This window comes from Eleutherodactylus coqui, chromosome 7 (genome assembly GCF_035609145.1).
Source record: "Eleutherodactylus coqui strain aEleCoq1 chromosome 7, aEleCoq1.hap1, whole genome shotgun sequence".
NCBI classification, from domain to species: domain Eukaryota; kingdom Metazoa; phylum Chordata; class Amphibia; order Anura; family Eleutherodactylidae; genus Eleutherodactylus; species Eleutherodactylus coqui.
Window position 1 is genome coordinate 76,414,384 of NC_089843.1, and position 23,730 is coordinate 76,438,113.

Below are 23,730 nucleotides of genomic sequence, written 5' to 3' on the forward strand. Positions count from 1 at the left end.
TCCCCCATAGTGGGGAGAGAAGGTTTCCATAAGAAACCATTGGTTCAATTAGACATGATTTTCTGACACATGTAACTTTGCTGCAGAAAATCGTCCATGTGAAGGAGGCCTAAGAGGTAGGGTGTGTGGCCATTGATTTCTGGCTCTACCTCTTTTTAGGCAGTGACCCAAAAAGATTAATAAAAAGCATATTGAGGATTTTCTATTGATCAGCAGTCCCGACTTTGAAATGAAACTGACTACACTGTGAATTGACACATCATTTATTTTTCTTCATTAGGAATGTATTTCTGGAAATATGCTGTTACATTGCATTGTCTTCTTAACACAGATGACACAAATGTAGTAGTGTGTTTTTCAATATACAAAAAGAAAAACAAAAACATCCTAGTACGAGGATGTTGGCACAAATGCTGCTTCTAAATCAATTCATTTCCTTTTACTATTTTGGCATACTCAATCGCTGAAAAGTACGGTGTTCTTGGAAGATTTGGCTGGTTATGATCCACATGGAACAATCCAAACCGAACACTGAAGCCAGAAATCCACTCAAAGTTGTCAAGTAGGGACCAAGCAAAATAACCTTTAACCTTCACCCCATCTTGTGTGATAGCTGCCAAGAAAACAGATGCAGTGTGTTAGATATAATGAATTATTATATTATTATTGTACACATCAGTCTATTTTTCCTAGTTGTAAAATTCAAAAAGAGTATAAAAGTATATCGGCGGTTTCACACAGAACTGTTTTTTTTTTTTTTTTAAATACAATTGAAGTTTTTGATGCAGTTTCTTAAGCCAAAGCCAGAAGTTTATCCAACAAGAAGCAACAGTAGAAGTCCTTCATTTTCATAAATTTGTCTTTAAAATCTACTTCTGGGTGTGGTTCAAAAAACTGCCCTAAAAATGTTGTGTGAAACTTCCTCACGGCATATAACAATGAGTAGGTAATGCAAATCTGTAAGTTTTCATGATGGCCTTTGAATAGTATAGTAACATAGCCATTAATAATAATAATAATAATCTTTATTAATATAGTGCCAACATATTCCGCAGCGCTTACAAGACAGGGGAAACAGAAACAAAACCACGGTTACATGTAGTAATCAGTTGATGGAAACAGTAGGGGTGAGGGTCCTGCTCCAACGAGCTTACATACTACAAATAATGGGGTGATACAGAAGGTAAAGGGGCTGGAGATGTGCACGGTATGGCGAGGTGGAGAGTGTGGGATGCTATACACATAGACAACAGTTAGACTGAAGCCGCATAGTGGCTGAATCGGTATGATTGCAGGGAGCGGTTGATTACGGTTAGCAGGGATTGCAGTCGGTAGGACAGGTCACTAGGGCAGAAAGAGACTATAGTAAATTAAAGTAGAAGCCCTTCACAGTTATAGACGACCTAAAACAGTATTTTATTGATTCTCATTAAAATAGGGCTGACAAAGACAGACACCAAAAACAAAAATTCTCGGCACTGTTTTGGTATTGATCCGGAACTGATCCGTTAGGGATTGGGCTCTTTATTATAGCTGTTTGGTTAATACCTTATCAGAATAGACCGTTAGCTAAAAAGGAAAAAAAAGCGGTTAACGCTCCATTTTTTGAGACTTACTTTGAGGAAAGAAGGTCTAGTAATTAATCAGTAAGATCACTGATTGCTGTGACACTATATGAATAGAGACTATTGTCAGCTTTTGTTCTGGCAGGCCTCTGCTACATATCTATTATTACATCTGGGGTCATAATAAGAGAGATTAGGTTGAGAGTTGTCTACAGCTATATAGCGCTCCAGTGGTTCAGTTATCATCACACAAAAAAGCACATACAGTACGTATCAGTACACTACCTGTACTAGTATACTGTATGGTTGGTGAAAATGTACTCAAGTTCCTGATGAAGTGCCTACACTTGGCATGGAAACGCATTAAACCAACTGAAAGTGTATAAATCATTGAACCAACTGAAAGTGTATAAATCATTGAACCAACTGAATGTACATAAAATAAAATATTATAAAGCATTAATCAAAATTGTATATAAATCATCATAAATACAATTTTGATGGACCAAGTATTAATTAATAACTGACGAATCATCATAACTACAACTCTGATGATTACAATTTTTAGTAACAAGTACAGTTATTACATGAGCAGTAGAGATGAGCGAGCGTACTCGTTTAGGACGATTTCGCAATCGAGCAGCGCTTTTTTCGAGTAACTGACTACTCGGGCGAAAAGATTCGGGGGGCGCCAGGGGGCGGCGTGGTGGAGTGGGGGGTAGCAGTGGGGAACAGGGGGGAGCTCTCTCTCTCCCCCCACTCCCCTCTGCAACCCCCCGCTCACCCCTGGTGCCCCCCAAATCTTTTCGCCCGAGTAGTCAGTTACTCGAAAAAAGCGATGCTCGATTGCGAAATCGCCCTAAACGAGTACGCTCGCACATCTCTAATGAGCAGGAATAGAGGGATTCCTGCAATCTTCTCTGTCACTGTGCATCTTAGATGCTTTCATATTAGGTATTGATGATTAATGATTTCTACATTTATTGTCTGATAAGTCAGACTAAGTGTGCCATCCAATAATGTTCTGAGAAAAATTGGCACACTACTCAATTTCATTAATGCTCATTCCAACCCAACAAGGATTGATTAACTATATAATTTGTGAGCAAGAAATCTTCATCAATACCAAAACAGTGCCGAGACTTTTTGTTTTTGGTGTCTGTCTTTGTCAGCCCTATTTTAATGAGAATCAATAAAATACTGTTTTAGGTCGTCTATAACTGTGAAGGGCAGTTGGTAGGACAGGGAGCATGTTATCAGGGGAGTAAAGAGGGGTTTGGTTTAGGAGATACGGTATGCCTCCCTGAAGAGGTGCGTTTTTAGAGCACGCCTGACGTTGTCTGAGTCATGGATTGCTCGGATAGTTTTGGGTAGCGCGTTCCAGAGGACTGGTGCTGCTCTGGAGAAGTCCAACTATTTATTTATCTGACTTACAGTCCCGTTGAAGTCAGCATCATGACACCTATTTGTACTCATTCTAAATTACAACCTATTTTATAATCCAGAGCTGAATTCATCATTCTACTACTTGCTATTAGAATCAGTCAATAAGCTTGTTGACAAAAGGCTTAGTTAAGCTCATATAACGTTTTCCTACATCAAGATCATCAGATTGTCGTAGAATACTTCACATAAATAATACAAATAATCAGAACAAGCTTTGTGCAAATGCTGAATAATTAAGGATTGCTGGTAGATTTCTGCTCTGAAGCCTACAGAATGCAGCTATGTGCTATAATGCCGGATGTAATTCAGATTCAATACAAGATAATACAATAATGTTGCGATTTTCTATGTAAATGAATTCCAGGCGTAAAATGGTGTTGTCATTGTGTAACATAAATGATACAATAAGTGGAGTTACTGTAACTTTATGTAAATTCTTTTCGAGAAAAATGTTTATCCAACAAATAAAAGTACAAATACTCCACATTTCCAAATACTGTAGAAAAAACACATCCAGTAGAACTTTTATAATCCATCCAAAGAAACCAAGAAAAAAGGCAAAGAAATGTAATAGCGTGATATGCCAATATGATTTATGAAGCACTGAAGCAGTGAAAGTAAAGTAAAAAGCAACCTTTGTGCGCTCAACTTCTCCTTAAAACTGAGTGGAATTTTAAGATAACAGACAGAATGGAATGACTGTGGATCCAAGGAAACTGGAACAAATGCGATAAGCGCCGCTCTTCTTAAGTTTCAAGAACATTCACTCGTACCTGAAGACTATATTAAGAAGAAAAGAGCAGGAGCAAACAGGCAAGATGTATTGCGCTATTCTTAAGGCGTCTCACTAGCTACACATTACTTAAGGCATTTGAACACTTTACAAGAACCCCGGCTATAATTACAGCATGATTTAGAGTATTCAGAGATCGCTGCTCTGGAGGTGCTCAAAACCCCATTCAATGAAATACATAATATAGCTGTGACAATGCAGTCTACCTGTCACCAGCAACCAGAGGGCTTGACCAATATGCCTTGAGAATTGCCTCAAAAGATTAGCTACTTTCTCATAAATTAAAGAGGTATTCCATTCTTCCCATGTCAAGTTAAAGAGGATGTCCAGGATGGCATAAAATGGCCATTGTCAATACACTCTGTAGAAACCCGGAATAATGCATGTGTAGACCGGAGGGGGAAAAAGAGGAATAGCCAAATTGTACACTGTGCTGAACAGTGCGCCACAAGGGTCCCTGTTTGTGGTCTCGCCCCTTTCACCTCTAGAGATAATAATTCATGTGCAGACCGGATGGGGAATGGGACAGGGCCCGTACCTATACTGCTTAAAGCACTGTAGTGTTAGGTTTTGCCCCCGCCCACTTGATCTGCAAGTGCGGAAATGAAAGGCTTTACACCAGTCGGGTGAACAAATAATGATTTACAGAATGTACCATAAAGAATAATATAACACTAACACCAAACAATATTATTTGGATGCAATGCAAACAATTTACGAATGTTCAATTAATGCTATAACTTGGTCTGTACCCTACAAATAGTCTTCACTGGATTGACCATTGTGTTCAATATTCAATAATTACCTATCCTCATATATCCAAAAGGAGAACAGGGTTACTCAGTTAATTAATGAGAGAACCACAAAGGGAATACCGTGACATAAGCTTCTTCAACCAGTGATTTTAATTACTCATGTTCGGTGAATCAATGAAACACCAAAATGCAATTCCATTTGGTTGGAGAGCTATAGTGTTCCCCATTAATTGTATTCTTCAACCATGAGTGTATTAGACATGTGGATGATGTGTTAGCACTGTATTCAAGTCCATTAAGTTTTCCTCATAGGGATAAAAACACCCATAGATCTGGACTCATTCATACAAATAGGGTTCCGCTTATGTTAGTAGGTGGCATGCACCAGATTCCGGAAACATATTAGCCTTTTACCCCCCAACTCCACACCATTCGCAACCTGATTGGTTGTTTGGATTTACTCATTCATGGTGATTGGTTATTTGGGTTGGCTGATTCACGGTGATTGGTTATTTGAGTTGGCTGATTCACGATGATTGGCTGTTTAGGTTGGCTCATGTAGAAGTGGGGAGTAAAAGGCTAATATGCATTCCGGACACCCCTTTGAAAGGTCCGATTCATTCCCAAGCCGCGGGTGATGGACTAATGCTTTAGACTGATCCAGACCTCTGTTTCCGCCTTAGCTCTTTATAGAACATACTAACATCAGGCACTCATGTTCTATAGTACCCTTCCTTACCTAAAATTTCTCTTAGTAGTGTATCTAACTAACATAACCGGAACCCTATTTGTATAAGTGAGTCCAGATCTATGGGTATGTTTATCCCTATGAGGAAAACGTAAAGGAATTGAATACAGTGCTAACACATCACCCACATGTCCAATACACTCATGGTTGAAGAATACAATTAATGGGTAACACTATAGCGCTCTAACCGAATGGAATTGCGTTTAGGTGTTTCATTGGTTCACCAAACATGAGTCATTGATATCCCTGGTTGAAAAAGCTTGTGTCACGGAATTCCCTTGGTGGTTCTCTCATTAATTAAATGAGTTACCCTGTTCTCCTTTTGGATATATAAGGATATGGAATCATTGAATATTGAACCAATACATAACAGTGGGTGTTGTGGTTCTCATGGAATAACAGACTTGCCAGTGTTAAGTGGGAACCACTGAATATCACATAGGAATGGTGGGAGTTCTATACCACTAATTTATGAAACAATGATTTATGTTCATTTGTCTTGAAGCTTCAAATTTTAGATGAATTAAAGAAAAAAAAGTTACGTTTTAGGAGTCAATCCAGTGAAGAGTAATTATAGCTAGTAGAGATGAGCGAATATACTCGTTTCGAGTAATTACTTGATCGAGCACCGCGATTTTCCAGTACTTCCGTACTCGGGTGAAAAGATTCGGGGGGCGCCGGGGGGAGGCGTGGCGGTGCGGGGGGTAGCAGCAGGGAACAGGGGGGAGCTCTCTCTCTCTCCCCCCCACTCCCCGCTGCAACCCCCCACTCACCCACAGCGCCCCCCGAATCTTTTCACCCAAGTACGGAAGTACTCGAAAATCGTGGCGCTCGGGCGAAAAAGGGGCATGTGCGAGTAGGTTCGCCCATCTCTAATAGCTAGTCTTTGATTCCTCTGCCTCGGTGACATCTCTTTGTACTCTACAAATGGGGTGCACTTAATATTGCGCACACAGTGTAGAATTATCACAGCCAATTTAGAGGGGTAAATAGTTCCACAGATGCTGGCTGAAAATAAAGATCTGTGAAGAGGCTGAGGGATGGTACTCCCGATTTCACACCATAGAAATTTGAATATCCAGATACTGACTGTCAGTCTATCTGCTCTTATTGGTTGGTCTCTCTCCTGGTGACAGCTCGGCACATGCAGTTGGTAAGTGCAGCCAATGTTTTCTTGGACGGTTGGCAGATCTCCCTCTGGCACTTACGTTGAAACAGACACTCTAGGAATCTAGGTAGCATTTCTCTGGCACAGAAAAACCAAGCTCTCCAGAGGAATTGGGGCAGCTTACTCCTCATAAGACTCTCTGCGAAAAGTGCTGAGTCACATACCACAGGCAGGAAACAAGACCTGCTTTTTATACCAAGCCCATCAGCCATTTAGCAAGCAGCTCAGGTCCTATTAGTCCACAGCAGCAAAGCCAGAGTAAACTGGCTAAACTGGTAAAAAAAAGTCATCTGACCTCTTGCTGAGGGTTATTACAGCAGTAATATTCACAGATATACATATGGGCGTTTAAGCCCTTATATGCACATGAATTCTCCCATCCAAGGACAGGTTTCCACAGGCTGCACTGACAGGAGTTATTTTATGCTATTCCTGTAAATAAAATAAATAAATAAATCTTGGTATTTGTATAGCGCCAACTTATTCCACAGCGCTTTCAGGTAATAATTACTTATTACCCCCCACCAAGCTGGGTTCTCATTTTACCGACCTCGGAAGGATGGAAGGCTGAGTCAACCTAGGTAGGTTACCTGAGTCAACCGGCTACCTGAATCATGCGGGGATCGAACTTGCAGCCTTCAGGTCGTAGGCGAGAGTTTACACTCTGCACCACACGAGGCTCAGTACAACTGCTTTAATAGAGGACATGCCTGTAACTATAGGGATGACTAAGCCATTCAGAGTTTGTAGACAGCCTGATGACAACTCCTATCCTATGGTCACTAGAATGGCAACAGTGGTACTAGAGCTGATGCACACGGCCATATTACTGCTCCTATAGAAGTCTATAGGACCATACTACACTTCCTTATGTATTTGTATTCCAAATTAAGGTTTGTTTCTTTTTAAAGTTACATTTATATGGAATCTGAGTAAAATAGTGCCAGGGTATGCTATGTTATAGGGTATTCTCTTTCCAAGGAAGGACACTTTAATGATATGATGCTATATAGAGGCATCATATGGAGTACCTACAAGTCTGTATCCATCATACAGGATCTGTGCACTTGAGCTATAAGAACAAGATAACTAAAAAGCAAATGAAATGAATATTACTATACGAAGCATGAAGTGGACACACACCCGTTGTTTTATTTTGTGGGAAATGCCCTTTCAATCCATAATGGGATTTTGAGCGCATTTTTATTTTTTTGCAAAAATGTGAATCTATGGAGAACAGTGACACCTGATGGCTTTAGAAGAATGCTACTCTACGCCATAACTATAGACATCATAAACAGATAAATACACTGCACTGGTTAATGTCTCGGCTGTGAAGGGCTATATAAATGTTGCTGTATAGTAGGGAATGGCCTGTAGTCCAACCGTATCAGATTTAGCAAGGCAGTCATGACTTAGGAAATGTGCAAAGGATTGCTAGAGTATGATTATGATCTTATATATTATGCCAAGGCTGCCTGGGAAATTGTTTCAACAAACCCACTGACAGATTTGGGAGGAGGATCAATAGATGAATCCCTTCCCCCTGTGGCATACCGTTAGTCAGTGGTGGGTGCAGGATAAATACTCAGCCACTGCTGTCTGACAGTGTGGTTCTGTACATAGCCAGACTCTACTTTCTCCACCTGTTCTCGTGTTTCAGTATGTAAAGGACATGGGGAAGGAGTCAGGCTATGTACAGAACCGCGTTGTGTCTGACAACAGCGGCTGAGTGAGTGATAAGTTTGTTCTGCACCCGCCACTGGGAGTAGGGAGGGACAGGCACTATTACTTTGAAGGCACTGAGGGGACACCATTATTTTGGGAGACTCATTTCAGCAAAATTACTTTGGGGTAATATCACTTTTCAAGGACACAAAGTAGGCATTATTACCTTGTGGGGGACACAAATGGCTTCTGCCTCATTGTTTTGTTTTTGCCTTCCTCTGAATCAACAAGGAGGGGTGGAAACAGGCTGAACTGGATAGACCTTGTCTCCCTTCAGCCTAACATATTACTATGTATGTTACAAAGGAGAATTAGTACTATGTGGGGCATTAGGGATGCATTGTTTATTATAGTGAGCATTATGGAGGAATTATTACTGTGTGGGAGCACTGGTATAGTGTAGATGGAACTATGGCACTGGAAGCAATGGCGATAGCAGCAGGTTGTGGAATTTGTGCAGAGAGATGAGTAGTGGCTTGAAGAAGTCTTTATGGCAGTCTGGACCCAGATACAAAAGAAAAGGGAAAGTAAGTAATAATGATTAGAGAAGACATCACTTGTGATCACTGGTGGTAACTGCACTGCAATCATTATCACTGTGTAGATCTGATATCTGATCATTGTCCGGAGAACATATTAGTAGAAGTATATTAGCATCGGGTGGCACATCTGGTATCTCAATGGCATGCCACAGTGGTCCAACTGATCAGACAGTACAACAGTGGGAAATTTAGACAAACTTGTCCCAGAACTGGACACAGTATTCCAGATGAGGTCTGACTAAGGAAGAATAGAGGGGGATAATTACCTCACATGATCTAGACTCTATACTTCTCTTAATACATCCCAGAATTGTGTTTGCCTTTTTGGCTGCACATTGTTCACTCATGTTCAGTCTATGATCTATTAGTATACCCAAGACTTTTTCATATGTGCTGCTGCTTAGCCCAATTCCTCCCATTCTGTATGTGTTTTTTTCCTTTTTCATGCCCAGATGTAGGACTTTGCATTTCTCCTTGTTAAATACCATTCTGTTAGTCGCTGCCCACTGTGCAAGCTTTTCTAGATCTTTTTGAATACTCTCCCTCTCTTCCCTAGTGTTAGCTATCCCTCCTAGCTTTGTGTCATCAGCAAATTTGATCAGTTTCCCATCAATTCCCTCCTCCAGATCATTTATAAAAATGTTGAACAACACTGGGCCTAGGACAGAGCCCTGTGGTACCCCACTTGATACATTCTTCCACTTGGATGTGCAGTCACTTATGACCACTCTTTGAGTACGATCACTCAGCCAGTTCTGAATCCACTTAACAGTTGCCTTGTCAATCCCATAATTGGTTATTTTTTTAATAAGTATGGTATGAGATACTTTGTCAAATGCTTTACTAAGGTCAAGAAAAACTATATCCACCGCATTTCCCTGATCAACCCAGTCAGTGATACTATCATAGAAGGAAATTATATTCGTCTGGCATGACTTGTTTGTTACAAACCCATGCTGGCTCTGATTACTCCATTTTCATCCAAGTACTTGCATACATGCGGTCATCACCAACAATACCTCACCAAGTCATGACCAACAATACCTCACATGGACCTTCAACACATGACAGAAGGTCATCTGGAGTGATGAATCCTGTTTCTTGCTGAAGCATATGGATGGTTGGGTCCGCATCTGTTGTAAACAGCATGAAGCCATATCCTATGGGTGTACCGTTGGGGTTTATCAGCCCCATGGTGGTTGTGTAATGGTCTGTGGAGCATTTCCCTGGCATGACCTAGGATTGTTGCTCATCATACCACAATCCATAAATGGTGAACATTACAGGGACCTGTTAGCTGACCATCTGCACCTATACATTAGCAAGTGTGATTGGAAACCACACAATAAATTCTCCACACTGTCTTGGCCCTCAAATGTATCAGACTGTAACCCTATTTAATACGCTGGAAAGGGCTGTAAGATCTGCTCCGACGTATCTGCAAAGTCTACACCAACTGAAAGAGCGGCTGCAGTGCGTATGAAAGATGTTCACCAGTTTGTGGAATCTGTTCCCTGATGTTTAAAAGCTGTTATCGCCAAGAAGGTGGACCAACGTGTTATTGAGTAGGTGTTCCTACTGCAGTGATCGTTCAGTATGTATCCTACATTTACAAGACTCCCCACTAGCTTTATCTCTGCAACGAGAATCAGTTCATAATGTGAGGCAGTACACACAGTGTTTCACACAGATAATGGGGTTGTTCAACGTTTCATTGTTCTGCTCTGTTATAGATGTGAATGAAACCTAACCAAGACCCTACTCTGAAATGATGAGTGGCAATAACTCCAAAACATTGCTGTCTACAGATGAAGATCTCTGGTTTTGTAGATAACTTGATGGAGTCAGAAACTTAGTTTCTACCAAAGAACAGGTCCATACATACAACATCAGAGACATAGGGAGGAAGAGTAAGGCTATAGGTCAAGAGCACCCAAAAAGTGTGTGGAGACACCTATGGGGTGAGTGGGTTGGGAACTGGTATAGTCTGTCCCCAAGGAGAACACCCAGAGGAGGTGTGAGAAAACACCTGAGAGGTGAGTGAGGAGACTTGCCATGCATGTTCCTCTGGGTAATTTATGCAAATAAGGAAGATGGAACAGTAACTCTGTAGCACCACCTACTGGATGGCAGCCATCCAATAGGTGACGCTGCAGAGCTAGTGTTCCATATTCCTTATTTGCAGTAAGGCAATATGCACATCTATGGGAACCTTTTAATAGCACCATACAAAATAGAGCTGTAATATAGCTGTGTGCATGAAACCTAAGGCCTTATTCACATGGGCATAAATCACATCTGTGTGCCGTCCGTTTATTCCACATACAATGAGGCTAATCACACATTAGATTTTTTTATACGGAGAGGTTAACCATGTGAGAAGAAAAAAAGCAGTATGCCCTATTCTCATCTGTTTTCATGGATGGAATAAGTCAAGCAAAGTGTGGGTTTCCGTGAAAATCAGACAGCAAATGTACGGCTCTCTGATGATTCTTGCACCCTATTTTTATGGGTGCGTCTACATTAATTCACCCTAAAGGCAAGTTCACACAAAGTGGAATTGCTGCAGAATTTCAGCTGCAGACGGCGACTCGAAATTCTGCAGTAATATACAGTACGATGTAAATCAATGGAGTTTTATAAAACCTCTTTCACTTACAGCAGATCCTTTTCTGATTTTGGTGAGCATTTACTCCCCAATGTGCGATCATACTCTTAAGCTGGAGCTCCTTGGTAACTAATGGTATATGATTTTACATGAAATTTTCTGTAATTCAGCAGAGGAGTCTATTGCACACGCTTAAAGAGGTTGTCTCGCGCCGAAATGGTTTTTTTTTTTTCAATAGGCCCCCCGTTCGGCACGAGACAAACCCAAGGGATGGGAAAAAAAAAATGTATATTACTTACCCGAATCCCCGCTCTGCGACGACTTCTTTCTTCCTTCTCCAAGATGGCCGCCGGGATCTTCACCCACGATGCACCGCGGGTCTTCTCCCACGGTGCACCGTGGGCTCTGTGTGGTCCATTGCCGATTCCAGCCTCCTGATTGGCTGGAATCGGCACACGAGACGGGGCGGAGCTACGATGACGACGCGGGACCAGCTCTCCGGCACGAGCGGCCCCATTCACCAGGCAGAAGACCGGACTGCGCAAGCGCGTCTAAAAACGCCAGAAGACAGCGAATTTAGACGGATCCATGGCGACGGGGACGCCAGCAACGGAGCAGGTAAGTGAATAACGTCTGTATGGCTCATAATTAATGCACGATGTACATTACAAAGTGCATTAATATGGCCATACAGAAGTGTATAGACCCACTTGCTGCCGCGAGACAACCCCTTTAACTGTGGCATTCTGATCAGGCTGATGTGAAATTGCAGAGCCTCCCAGTCTGATTGGCCTAAAGGCGCCAAATAGTCGCAGCTGCAACTCTTTTTGACACACACGAGAATAGGAAATTGAAAAAACTCTCCCATGTGCCACATCAACCAAAAATAACCACTAACCAGTGGTAATAAATTGATCAAAAGACAACCCATCGGGCGTGTGGCATCGGAGGATGCCACACTCTATCCACTAAGATCCAAACCAATTAGTAGTCACTGATACAACTCCTCAAGGGTCAGCAGCCACTCCGGTCAAACATGCCCAATGGCAATTCCATGAAGACCTTTAAGGACACACTATAAAAACCACAATCCACTGTGAGGTTAAGAAGTAGGCAGATTTTCAATAACATGTATTTGATAAACAAAAATAAGCATTTCGACACATTTTGAGGCATTCCAAGGATAAATTCTTGAAGCGCGTTGAGATATTTGTGCGAGCTTCGCCCCCCCCCCCCCCCCCTCCTACAGTAAAGTACACATCCTTCCTTGATTGGATCATTGATATGGACACTTTTTACATTATCCTTTAAAGCGCCTCTTTTTTTTTGTGTAATATATGTTTCTTTTTGACACAGAGATCTGTATAATGTAAAAACATACAGGGAGACTTGCTGACAGGACCGGAGGTGCTAATGCATCTGTCACATGTCGGTAAGGACTGTCAGAACAGTAAATGCTAGAAATGTAATGATTTTCCTCTGCTGCATGTCGTGACTTTTAAGTGTATAAATACTTTGTAATACTTTGGCGTTATTAAGAAGTTTTCGGGATCATTTAGCTGAAGTACAGTTGTCCTGAATTCTCCTGCCACTCCAGCGCATTAGCTAAATCATCCTTGGCTGTAATTCAAATTCTCCAAATTCTAAACTTATTACATTGTAGCTGGGTGACAGCGAGCGGCGGAGCTCCTTGTGACTCAGCACTTCCTGAGCCTCAAATGTCTCTTTTTCGGATTCCCAGTTCCAGTACATGTTCTGTTCCCATCCGCAGAAAGTAGGAGCTGTGTGTCTGTCTCCGATTGTAGCCAGGGTTCGTGCCGTACGATCTATGCATCTCCGGGATTTAAAAGGATTCCATGAACAAAGCTGTCCTTGCTGAATGCAGAGGAGCTCCCATCGCGTATTTTAACCTTCATTTATATACACTGGCTATGTTAATAAATAGAAAGTTCTGGGGAAAAAAAGCTTTTTATTTAAGTGAAGACATTTTTCATATCAACTTAATCTTCGTTTCCTAGAACAACTTTTGAACAGGTGTACATGCTTAGCATCCAGAAGTTGGGAGAATTCTGTAGGAATCTCAAAGACGTTGGGTTAAATCATTTAACTATAGTGTTACAGATGTGGAAGAACACTGCCCTCTCCAGTCTATGCTGAGGCAAGTCCAGAGATGTAACGGGAGATAATCACACTACATCACAGCTTTAGATTACTGTATGGTTAATGATGATGTGAACATAATGGGTTACAGTGTGTCTGGCAGGTCATGCTGAGATATATAGTTCCACAGCTGACTTGGTCACAAGATTCCTGTGTTATACTAAAGCTCAAACATTGTACAGTTGCAATCAAAACTATTCAACTCCCTATTACAAATTAAGTTTATTTGCCAAATTTACAAACTTTTATCTGTTTGCAAAAAAAACAAAATCAAACAAAAACAATTTACGCCCCTACCGTTTAGGAGAAGCTCAGTACAAGAAAATGGCATTACGATTTTGGACAAACTCATCTAGTTCTACTTCAAATGGCTGTAGCTCCAGTTCTGTCAGTGCTACCGATGTGCTTTCGGGGTCATGTTAAAGCCAGGAGTCTTACAGAATCAGAGTTACAGCTGTTTGAAGTAGGGGTTGGGAATGCTGAATTTACAGCTATCACTTTTCAGTGGGTGGGTGTGCAGAGCAGAGAGGAAGGGAGAGGGGAGACAAGCAGCAATAGAGAAGCTCTCTGATTCTCTTGTATATCTCCCTGTCCCAGGGAAGGAATAGGATAAATTTCTGTTCATGTTATCACCCCCGCCCCTCAGAGATCATATTTGCTCTCTAACTGTCACATATGGGGTTTTTCCCAGGAAAGGAGTAAAAAAAAAGTAAAGACTTGCTCATCTAATCACTCCTCTACATCATTTGTGGAAGTGTACAGATAGCCTGTATACCTACTGAACTCTGTGGCTAGTTTGCATAGGATGGGTTTCTAGGAGGAATTTTAGAGAGATTGGACCTGTGGGAATGAGCTTGTGTTGGCTGAGAAAAGCCACGAACGTGACGGGTAGACGGCCCCTAGGTTGACGCCCTGGATGGGTACAATGGTCATGGACTTGTCTTTAATGCTTTGTGTTTAAGCCACTAGACCTATGATAGAGTAAAGAATGTTTTCTGTATCAGCCAGGTGGCCAGGATCTTGTATATATTATGTGTTCACTGTGACATATGACAACAGTGTGAAGATTGTATGATGCTGTCCATTGATATGCCAAAATAAGGGATGGATTTGTTAAGTTTTACCAAACTTCTGGCCTAGACATGGGTTACTGATGTGCGGCCAGTCATCTAGGTGGAGGAAAGATGGTGATTCATTTAGCAAGCAATCCCCAAGTTGCCACACAATATTAACCCCTTAAGGACATGGCCTATTTTGGGCTTAAGGACGCAATGATTTTTGGCGGATTTTCTTCTCCATTTTTCAAAAGTCATAACTTTTTTTATTTTTCCGTCGATGCGGCCGTATGAGGGCTTGTTTTGTGCATGTCGAACTGTAGTTTTTATCAGTGCCACTTTTGGGTACATAGACTATATTGTAAAACTTTTATAATTTTTTTTTTAATAGCAGGGAGAGAAAACGCATCAATTCTGCCATAGATTTTTTTTTGCAGCGTTAATCATGCAGCATAAATGACACAATCCATTTTTGCTGCAGGTCAGTACGGTTACAACAATACCAAAATTCTTACATTTTTTTTAGGTTTTTCCCTTTTTCTGCAATAAAAAACCTTTTTTTAGAAATCTTTTTTTGTTCTAAATCGCTGCATTTTTGTGAGACGAGCTGTAGTTTTTATTGGTACCATTTTGGGGTACATACGGCTTTTTTGATCACTTTTATTGTGTTTTTAGGGAGGCAAAATGCTAAAAATTAGCATTTTGCCTCCGTTTTTTTAGTGTTTTTTTAAACCCTTTTTTTCTTGCACAGTCAAAAGCATGTGCAACTTATTGTATGCGTCGTTACAGATGCGTCAATACCAAATATGTGGGATTTAAATTATTTTTTAACCTTTTTTTTATGCTAATATAAGAAAAATCATTAAAAAAGCGCTCCCTTTCTGAACCCATCCCATGCCGCGATCTACATCACGGCAGGGAAGGGGTTAACAGTGGGATGCACCCCCGCTGTTGCAGCAGGAGGCCGACTATGACTGACAGCCAGCTCCTGCTGTGGGATAGCGCGAGATCATAAGTGATCTCGCGCTATCCCCAGGACGTAAGTTTACGCCCTGTTGCGGGAAGTACCCCGCTGCCAGGACGTAACTTACGCCCTGGAGCGGGAAGGGGTTAAATCCAAAATGAGTTATATCATTAAGGGGTTAAAAATGCATGTAATGCAACCAAATTCTGCGTCAAATATATTTATCTGAGACATAAATTGGAATCATCGTCATTTTACCATCTCAGTGAGTTAAAGGGGAATTGCGCCGTATGAACAGTTTCATGTGAAAAAAAGAATTTACATGTCAATTCCTGATGCAGAATTTGCACTACATGAGGCTAATCTGTGCGGATTTGTCAAATGGAAATCTGCATCAGAGAACATCGGTATCCACACAAAGTTCTGACACGGATTCCTATTGAAGTGCCTCCTGATGGTTTTCTACAATATATCAGTGCAGGTAAAATGTATCAATCTGGATTCCACGCTGTCTAGTTGACAGAATATTGACCAGACTGGAGCAGTTTTTGATCACATGGCTTTTACAGGTGAAGCATATGGTTTTAATGTACTTCATCTATACGGATGAAAACAGCATTGCAAAATGATGACAGTTTTCTCTTGCGGTATCTGGTGACGTGGCAGAATTCATAATGTAAACGGGAATCCTAATACAGAATGCATTTTAACTATTAATGAGTTAAATATTTCTCAGATACAGCATATGTTATAGCCTGTGCAATGTATTGTTATTCACTAAGGCATTTTTTTTATCCATATAGTCTCAGACTGATCTGTTATATGGTGCCCATAGATTGTTATGAGCCCATAGAGTGCACATATGATTGTATCCACATTAGAGATGAGCGAGCATACTCGTTAAGGCGATTTACCCGAGAGAGCATCGCCTTTTTTGAGTACCTGCTGGCTCGTCCCTGAAGATTCGGGGGGCTGCGGGGGTGGCGGAGGGGATCGGGAGGGAGAGAGAGAGATCAGGAGACAGGATGACACCTCCATCTGCTAGACCTAACAGCTGCATTCTATCCCCAGCCCTGTTCAACTTGTATGCCAAAATGACCCTAAGGCAATGTGGATGAATCCCCAATTGGAGTGAAAAATTGGTGGAAGAAATATAAACAATCTTCGATATGCTGACGACACAACTCCACTTGCTGAAAATGAAAATGACCTTGAACACCTAATTTGAAGAGTCAAAGTACGCGAACACATGAGCCTGTATCTGAATACTAAGAAAAGAAAGTGCTGACATCAGCAAGCAGTGTTGTACAACACAAAACAATCGGCAATGAAGAAATTGAATCAGTCCAAGATTTCAATTTTCTTGATCGACCATAGTGATGAATTGGGGCCTGAAGTCAAACGAAGTCTCTGCCTTGGCCCTAGTGCAATGCACGGAATGGCGAAGATATGGAAGAGCAAAGACATCAGCATTACAACAAAGATCTGAATAATGAATGCAATCATTTCCCCAATAACTACATATGCATGCGAAAGCTGGACACTCAAGAAAGTAGATAGAAGAAGGATGGAGGCCTTTAAACTGTGGTGCTGGCAGTGTAGGCTGTCCATATCATGGACAGAGATGGTCACAAAGACCGTGTCAGACCAAAAGTATCACTAGAAAACAAAATCACCAAACAACGTCTTCCATACTTTGGTCATGTCATATGAGCCAATTCTCTGGAAACAAAATTAATGCTCGGCACAGTCAGCGGGTCTAGAAGAAGAGGACGCCAAAGACCACGCTGGCGAGACACAATCAAGGTTGACACGAACATGACTGTGGAAAATCTGAAGGAAGCGGCCAAAGACAAGGAAGCATGGTGTATGCTGATCCACAAGGTGACCGAAAGTCGGCAACCACTGAACGGATAAATCATCATCTTATCTTTGAAGGGTTTTTTTTGTCTCTTTCAAGTATATTTATACATACTTACCCAACACTATGATAATCTAAAATATCTGCTAATTTGACAACTATCAAGTGCAATTGATTGAAGGAGTTTTATTATTATATACCTACGAACAATATTTGGCCAAAAGTATTTGGACACCTAACCATCATCCATATACAGATGGGTTACTCCTTAAGCCCTATTTACATGCAACGATTATGGATTCACTCAAATGATGGCTTTTGAGTGATAATTGTCATGTGTAAATGCTTCCATCTTTCACTCTTCAACTGAACGATGATTTTTAGGTGAGCATAACATCCATCGTTCAGCAGGAGAGAAGATAACACAGAGAGCACGCTGTGTTCTGCACTGAGCAGCTGATTACATTATATTCAACTGACAGCCCCATGTGAGACAAAAGAGCTGTATGCAGCTCCTGGAGGCTCATTTACATGCAAATGATGCTGATAAAGTGCTAATGGGTATTAGTGATGGTGAAGGTCTCACAATCATTTTTTTTCATGGAATTGGCGTCAGGGCACTGTTCCTCCACTCCAAACTTAGCATCCCGTGTATTTATAGCCCGCACTTTGTGCACAAGAATTGTAGTCATGTCGAAACAAAAAAGCAACTTCTCCAAACTGTTCCCACAAAGCTGGAAATGACATTTATCTAAAATGTCTGTATATGCCGTAGAAGATCATACCCTGAAATCCGCCCAGACCATTATCCCACCTCCATTTATCATTAACAGTCCTATAGTATGTGGCCTATGGCCCAACACGTCTGTCCCATTTCTTTGTCAATGGTCACCACAAGAACACGATTAGCTGGCATATAAAAAGTTTTTTTATACAGTACATACATCTACTAACTTTAGAATGATTTCTGAATCATTTGAACAATTCTAAAGATCTAGAAATACCGTTAGCATTTTATATGTTTTGTCAGGTTGCATTTAACTTAGTCACCAGACCAATTTTTACACTTTTTACGTCAGTCATTATGCCAAAAACCTGATTGAAATACATCCAGGTAATAGCTAAAGTGCTTGCAATGTTATGTGGTAACGGGTAATTACACTCAAATGTTCCAGAAAGGACAATACAAGGGATGATGATGCTATGTTTAGGGATTAGCAAAAGTGTTTTTCTGCATAAAGCATAAACTACATAACCAGCCTTATTAGCTCAGTATCACATGGCTTGAATACGGTCACATTTTACCCATATCACCCACAGTTCAACGGAACATACAGTAGATAAACTGTAAAAAGTTGAGTGTAAGATCCCTTGTTTTACAGAATCTGAAGGATTCACTTCAATTTACTTCCTAAATGTGGTAATTTACATAAAAAACTTATGAAATTGCTTTTTTTTTAACTGATCACATAGGGCATGTAAACCCAAAGTTTGAAAAGTCTGATGTACTAGAAATCACAGATTTGTAAAGGAGGTTATTGGTTATTCCAGTCCCAGATAACAAAGAGTATACTTTGTGTAATTTAAAGTCATGTGTTGTGGAGCGTTGGTCACAATCAGGAAGTGAAGCCGGGGTTTTGCATGCTACAAATAGTCTTCAGGCATATTGCTGCTGCTACTATACAATGTACCTGCAAGTTCTTCTCATCAACTATTATATTGTAACGAAATATGAAAATGTTTCACCTTTCCAAACTTCCGCCAACGTTTCTTGAAAATATCCCCATCTGTGTGTGTCCTGGAGGACCGGAGGTTCACTCTGAGCAAATCCATTCTCGGTAATGTAGATATCTGGGTCACCAAACGTGTCCTAGAAAAATACATGACAACCATGAATTTCCAATGCTTTACTGCATAACCTTAAATGCTAAATGAATAGTATAACAATTGGAAATGACACAGTCCATTAAACACACCAAGGTGGCATCAGGTAATGCCTGTATGGAATTGTGTGACACTTGTGTATCTCAAGTGGTGCAAGAAGATCAGAAAACAGTGGAATGAATGCAGCGATTACGTGGATGAAAGAAGTGGAAATTTACCGGAGCACGACCAATCAAGTGGCAGGAGATTTAACAGGTAATGTCTTTATTTTTATTTTTTCATTTTCTAATATTTCCTGCCGGCAGTATCATTTCTTGACCTCTCTAACTACTCCTTTAATGGTAGTCTTACAACTTACAAGTACAGTGAAACTTCTTCCAAACATCACCTCTTTGAGAAGACCATTATGATCTAGATCAGATTTTTCTGTGATAGATTTTTAATTCCCTTTATCGTAGAGGGAACCTGTCAGCAGGTTACGTGGGTCAGTTACAATGTGAATCCAGATTACAGAGAGGCCTGGTCATCGGTATTAGGCTATCTGTGGTAGCGAATGTACAACTCGTCGTTCCTTAGCACAGATGAACTGTAACAGCAGACTGCCGGTTTGAATGCCATTGCTATCTAAGAAAAAAAGACTAGACTCCAATGGGCAAAAAAAGAACAAAAATTGGGTCAATGAACAGTGGAAAAACATTGCCTGGTCAGATGAATCCAGATTTCTGTTGCACCGTGCTGATGGGAGGGTCAGAATTTGGTGCAAGCAGCATGAATCAATGAACCCGTCCGGTCAGCTGTTCAGAGCATGTCTGTTCATCCATTTAATCTACAGCTACTGTCTAGATTGGCCAATATTCCTGAAGAACAACATCATCTAGTGGAATCTATGCCACAAAAATTGCTGTGGTTTTGCAGGTAGATAGATATGAGATAGATAGATAGATAGATAGATAGATAGATAGATAGATAGATAGATAGATAGATAGATAGATAGATAGATAGATAGATAGATAGATAGATATGAGATAGATAGATATGAGCTAGATAGATAGATAGATAGATACCGCAGATAGATAGATACCGTAGATAGATAGATAGATAGATAGATAGATAGATAGATAGATAGATAGATAGGAGATAGATAGTTAGATAGATAGATACCGAAGATAGATAGATAGATATGAGATAGATAGTTAGATAGATAGATACCGCAGATAGATAGATACCGTAGATAGATATGAGATAGATAGATAGATAGATATGAGATAGATAGATTTATAGATAGTTAGATAGATATGAGATAGATAGATAGATAGATAGATAGATAGATAGAGAGATATGAGATAGATAGATAGATACCGCAGATAGATACCGTAGATAGATAGATAGATAGATAGATAGATATGAGATAGATAGATAGTTAGATAGATATGAGATAGATAGATAGTTAGATAGATATGAGATAGATAGATAGTAGGGATGAGCGAACGTGTCCGTTACGGACACATCCGCACCCGGACACCGGCTTTGCCGAACACTGCAGTGTTCGCGCGTAAGTGTCCGGGTGCCGCCGGGGGGCGGGGAGATGCGCGGCGGCGCGGGCGGCAGTAGCGGGGAACAGGGGGGAGCCCTCTCTCTCTCCCTCTCCCCCCCACTCCCCGCCGCACCCCCCCGCGCTGCCACGGCGGCCCCCGAACTTTTTCGCCCGAACACTGAAGTGTTCGCAAAGTTCGGTGTTCGGGCGAAAAAGGGGCGGAGCCGAACGTGTTCGCTCATCTCTAATAGATAGATAGATAGATAGATAGATAGATATGAGATAGATAGTTAGATAGATATGAAATACATATAGATAGATAGATATGAGATAGATAGATATGAGATAGATACTGCAGATAGATAGAAACCGTAGATAGACAGATAGATAGATATGAGATAGATAGATAGATACCGCAGATAGATAGATACCGTAGATAGATAGATATGAGATAGATAGATATAGATAGATAGATAGATAGATATGAGATAGATAGATACCGTAGATAGACAGATAGAGAGATAGATATGAGATAGATAAATACCGTAGATAGATACCGTAGATAGATAGATAGATAGATATGAGATAGATAGTTAGATAGATAGATACCGAAGATAGATAGATAGATAGATAGATAGATATGAGATAGATAGTTAGATAGATAGATACCGCAGATAGATAGATACCGTAGATAGATATGAGATAGATAGATAGATAGATAGATATGAGATAGATAGATTTATAGATAGTTAGAGAGATATGAGATAGATAGATAGATATGAGATAGATAGATAGATAGATAGATAGATATGAGATAGATAGATAGATATGAGATGGATAGTTAGATAGATATGAAATACATATAGATAGATAGATATGAGATAGATAGATATGAGATAGATACTGCAGATAGATAGATACCGTAGATAGACAGATAGATAGATATGAGATAGATAGATAGATACCGCAGATAGATAGATACCGTAGATAGATAGATATGAGATAGATAGATAGATAAATAGATAGATAGATAGATATAGATAGATAGATATGAGATAGATAGATACTGTAGATAGACAGATAGAGAGATAGATAAATACCGTAGATAGATAGATAGATAGATAGATAGATAGATAGATAGATAGATATGAGATAGATAGATACCGCAGATAGATAGATACCGTAGATAGATAGATATGAGATAGATAGTTAGATAGATAGATATGAGATAGATATAGATAGATAGATATGAGATAGATAGATAGATACCGCAGATAGATAGATAGATACCGTAGATAGACAGATAGAGAGATAAATATGAGATAGATAAATACCGTAGATAGATACCGTAGATAGATAGATAGATAGATAGATAGATAGATAGATAGATAGATAGATAGATAGATAGATATGAGATAGATACCGTAGATAGATAGATAAATAGATATGAGATAGATACCATAGATAGATAGATAGATAGATAGATAGATAGATAGATAGATAGATAGATATGAGATAGATACCGTAGATAGATAGATAGATAGATAGGATACCGTAGATAGATATAAGATAGATAGATACCGTAGATAAATAGATACCATAGATAGATAGATATGATAGATAGATAGATAGATAGATAGATAGATATGAGATAGATATTAGATAGATTGATACTGTAGATAGATACTGTAGATAGATAGATAGATAGATATGAGATAGATAGATATGAGATAGATACCGTAGATAGATAGATAGATAGATAGATAGATAGATAGATAGATAGATAGATAGATAGATTGGATACCGTAGATAGATATGAGATAGACAGATAAATAGATAGATTGATATGATAGATAGATATGAGATAGATAGATAGATAGATAGATAGATAGATAGATAGATAGATAGATAGATAGATAGATATGAGATAGATAGATATTAGATAGATAGATAGATAGATACCACAGATAGATAGATAGATAGATAGATAGATATGAGATAGATAGATAGATAGATAGATAGATAGATAGATAGATATTGCACTAAACCTTGTAGCTAAATGTTACTATTCAGTTTTTAATACTTTTTCCAAACAGATTGATTTTGTTCCATCTACTGTAACCTATTAAGCCAATGTCTTGCATAAGATGCCCATCTCGGCTATTTTCAGTATATAAAGCGCTAGCATATCAGGTTAGTTCAATAGCCGTCTTTTGGCTGCCACCCTTGCCAATTAGACCAGTACATTTTTAGATATGAATCCTAAAATAATGACAATTATTAGCAATATATGGTATTTTACAAGACGGCAAGTTGAATATTACGTCTTAATAGAACCACAAATAGTCTCGGCTATTGATGCTCATCTTATAAACCTGCAATTTTCTGGACATCCTTTGGTCCACGTTGTAAATGATGCAGAAACAGCATTTATACTTTTGGAGTAAAAATCTTCTAACAATGGAGTCTGGATCATTAGGAGCAATACACAGAAGAGCATCATTAACATTTGTGAAGTACAGTCCTTATCTGCGGCAGCTAGAAGCCATAGTAGATGGGCTTACAACTTGCATTCGTTATTTTATAATTATTTTGCCATTGTGTGTATGGCCTGTTCTTATCCTTATCCAAAATGTGGTGGCATAGCAGTAATTAGAAGATGGAGAATCTGGTCTGTCTTAGGGATCATTACAGTCACATTCCCCATTCAGTAAGTTGATGTAGCTTTTTATAATTAAAGATCGAATATACAGATAAAGGAAATGTTATCTTGCACAGTGTATTTAAGTGTCAAGATAACGCCCGCTACATATGTATACAGAGTCTTTATAAAATCTGCACATCTACGATATGATTCTTGCTAAAGAGCTTTTCCCATTAAAGACATTTATTCCCTATTCACAAGAGAGAGGGTAAATG

At 39.9% G+C, this 23,730-nt stretch overlaps 1 protein-coding gene across 1 annotated transcript in view; it reads right to left on the reverse strand.

Moving 5' to 3' along the window:
* Positions 1-345: 345 nt before the first annotated feature.
* LOC136573341 (cytosolic beta-glucosidase-like) overlaps positions 346-23,730 on the reverse strand; it is a 53,116-nt gene continuing 29,731 nt past the window's right edge. The window contains exons 4-5 of the mRNA XM_066574631.1: positions 19,140-19,263; positions 346-613 (exon numbers count right to left, since the gene is read on the reverse strand). Of these exons, the coding sequence (XP_066430728.1) occupies positions 420-613; positions 19,140-19,263 (318 nt within the window). The 3' untranslated portion in view covers positions 346-419. The remainder of the gene's footprint in view (positions 614-19,139; positions 19,264-23,730) is intronic.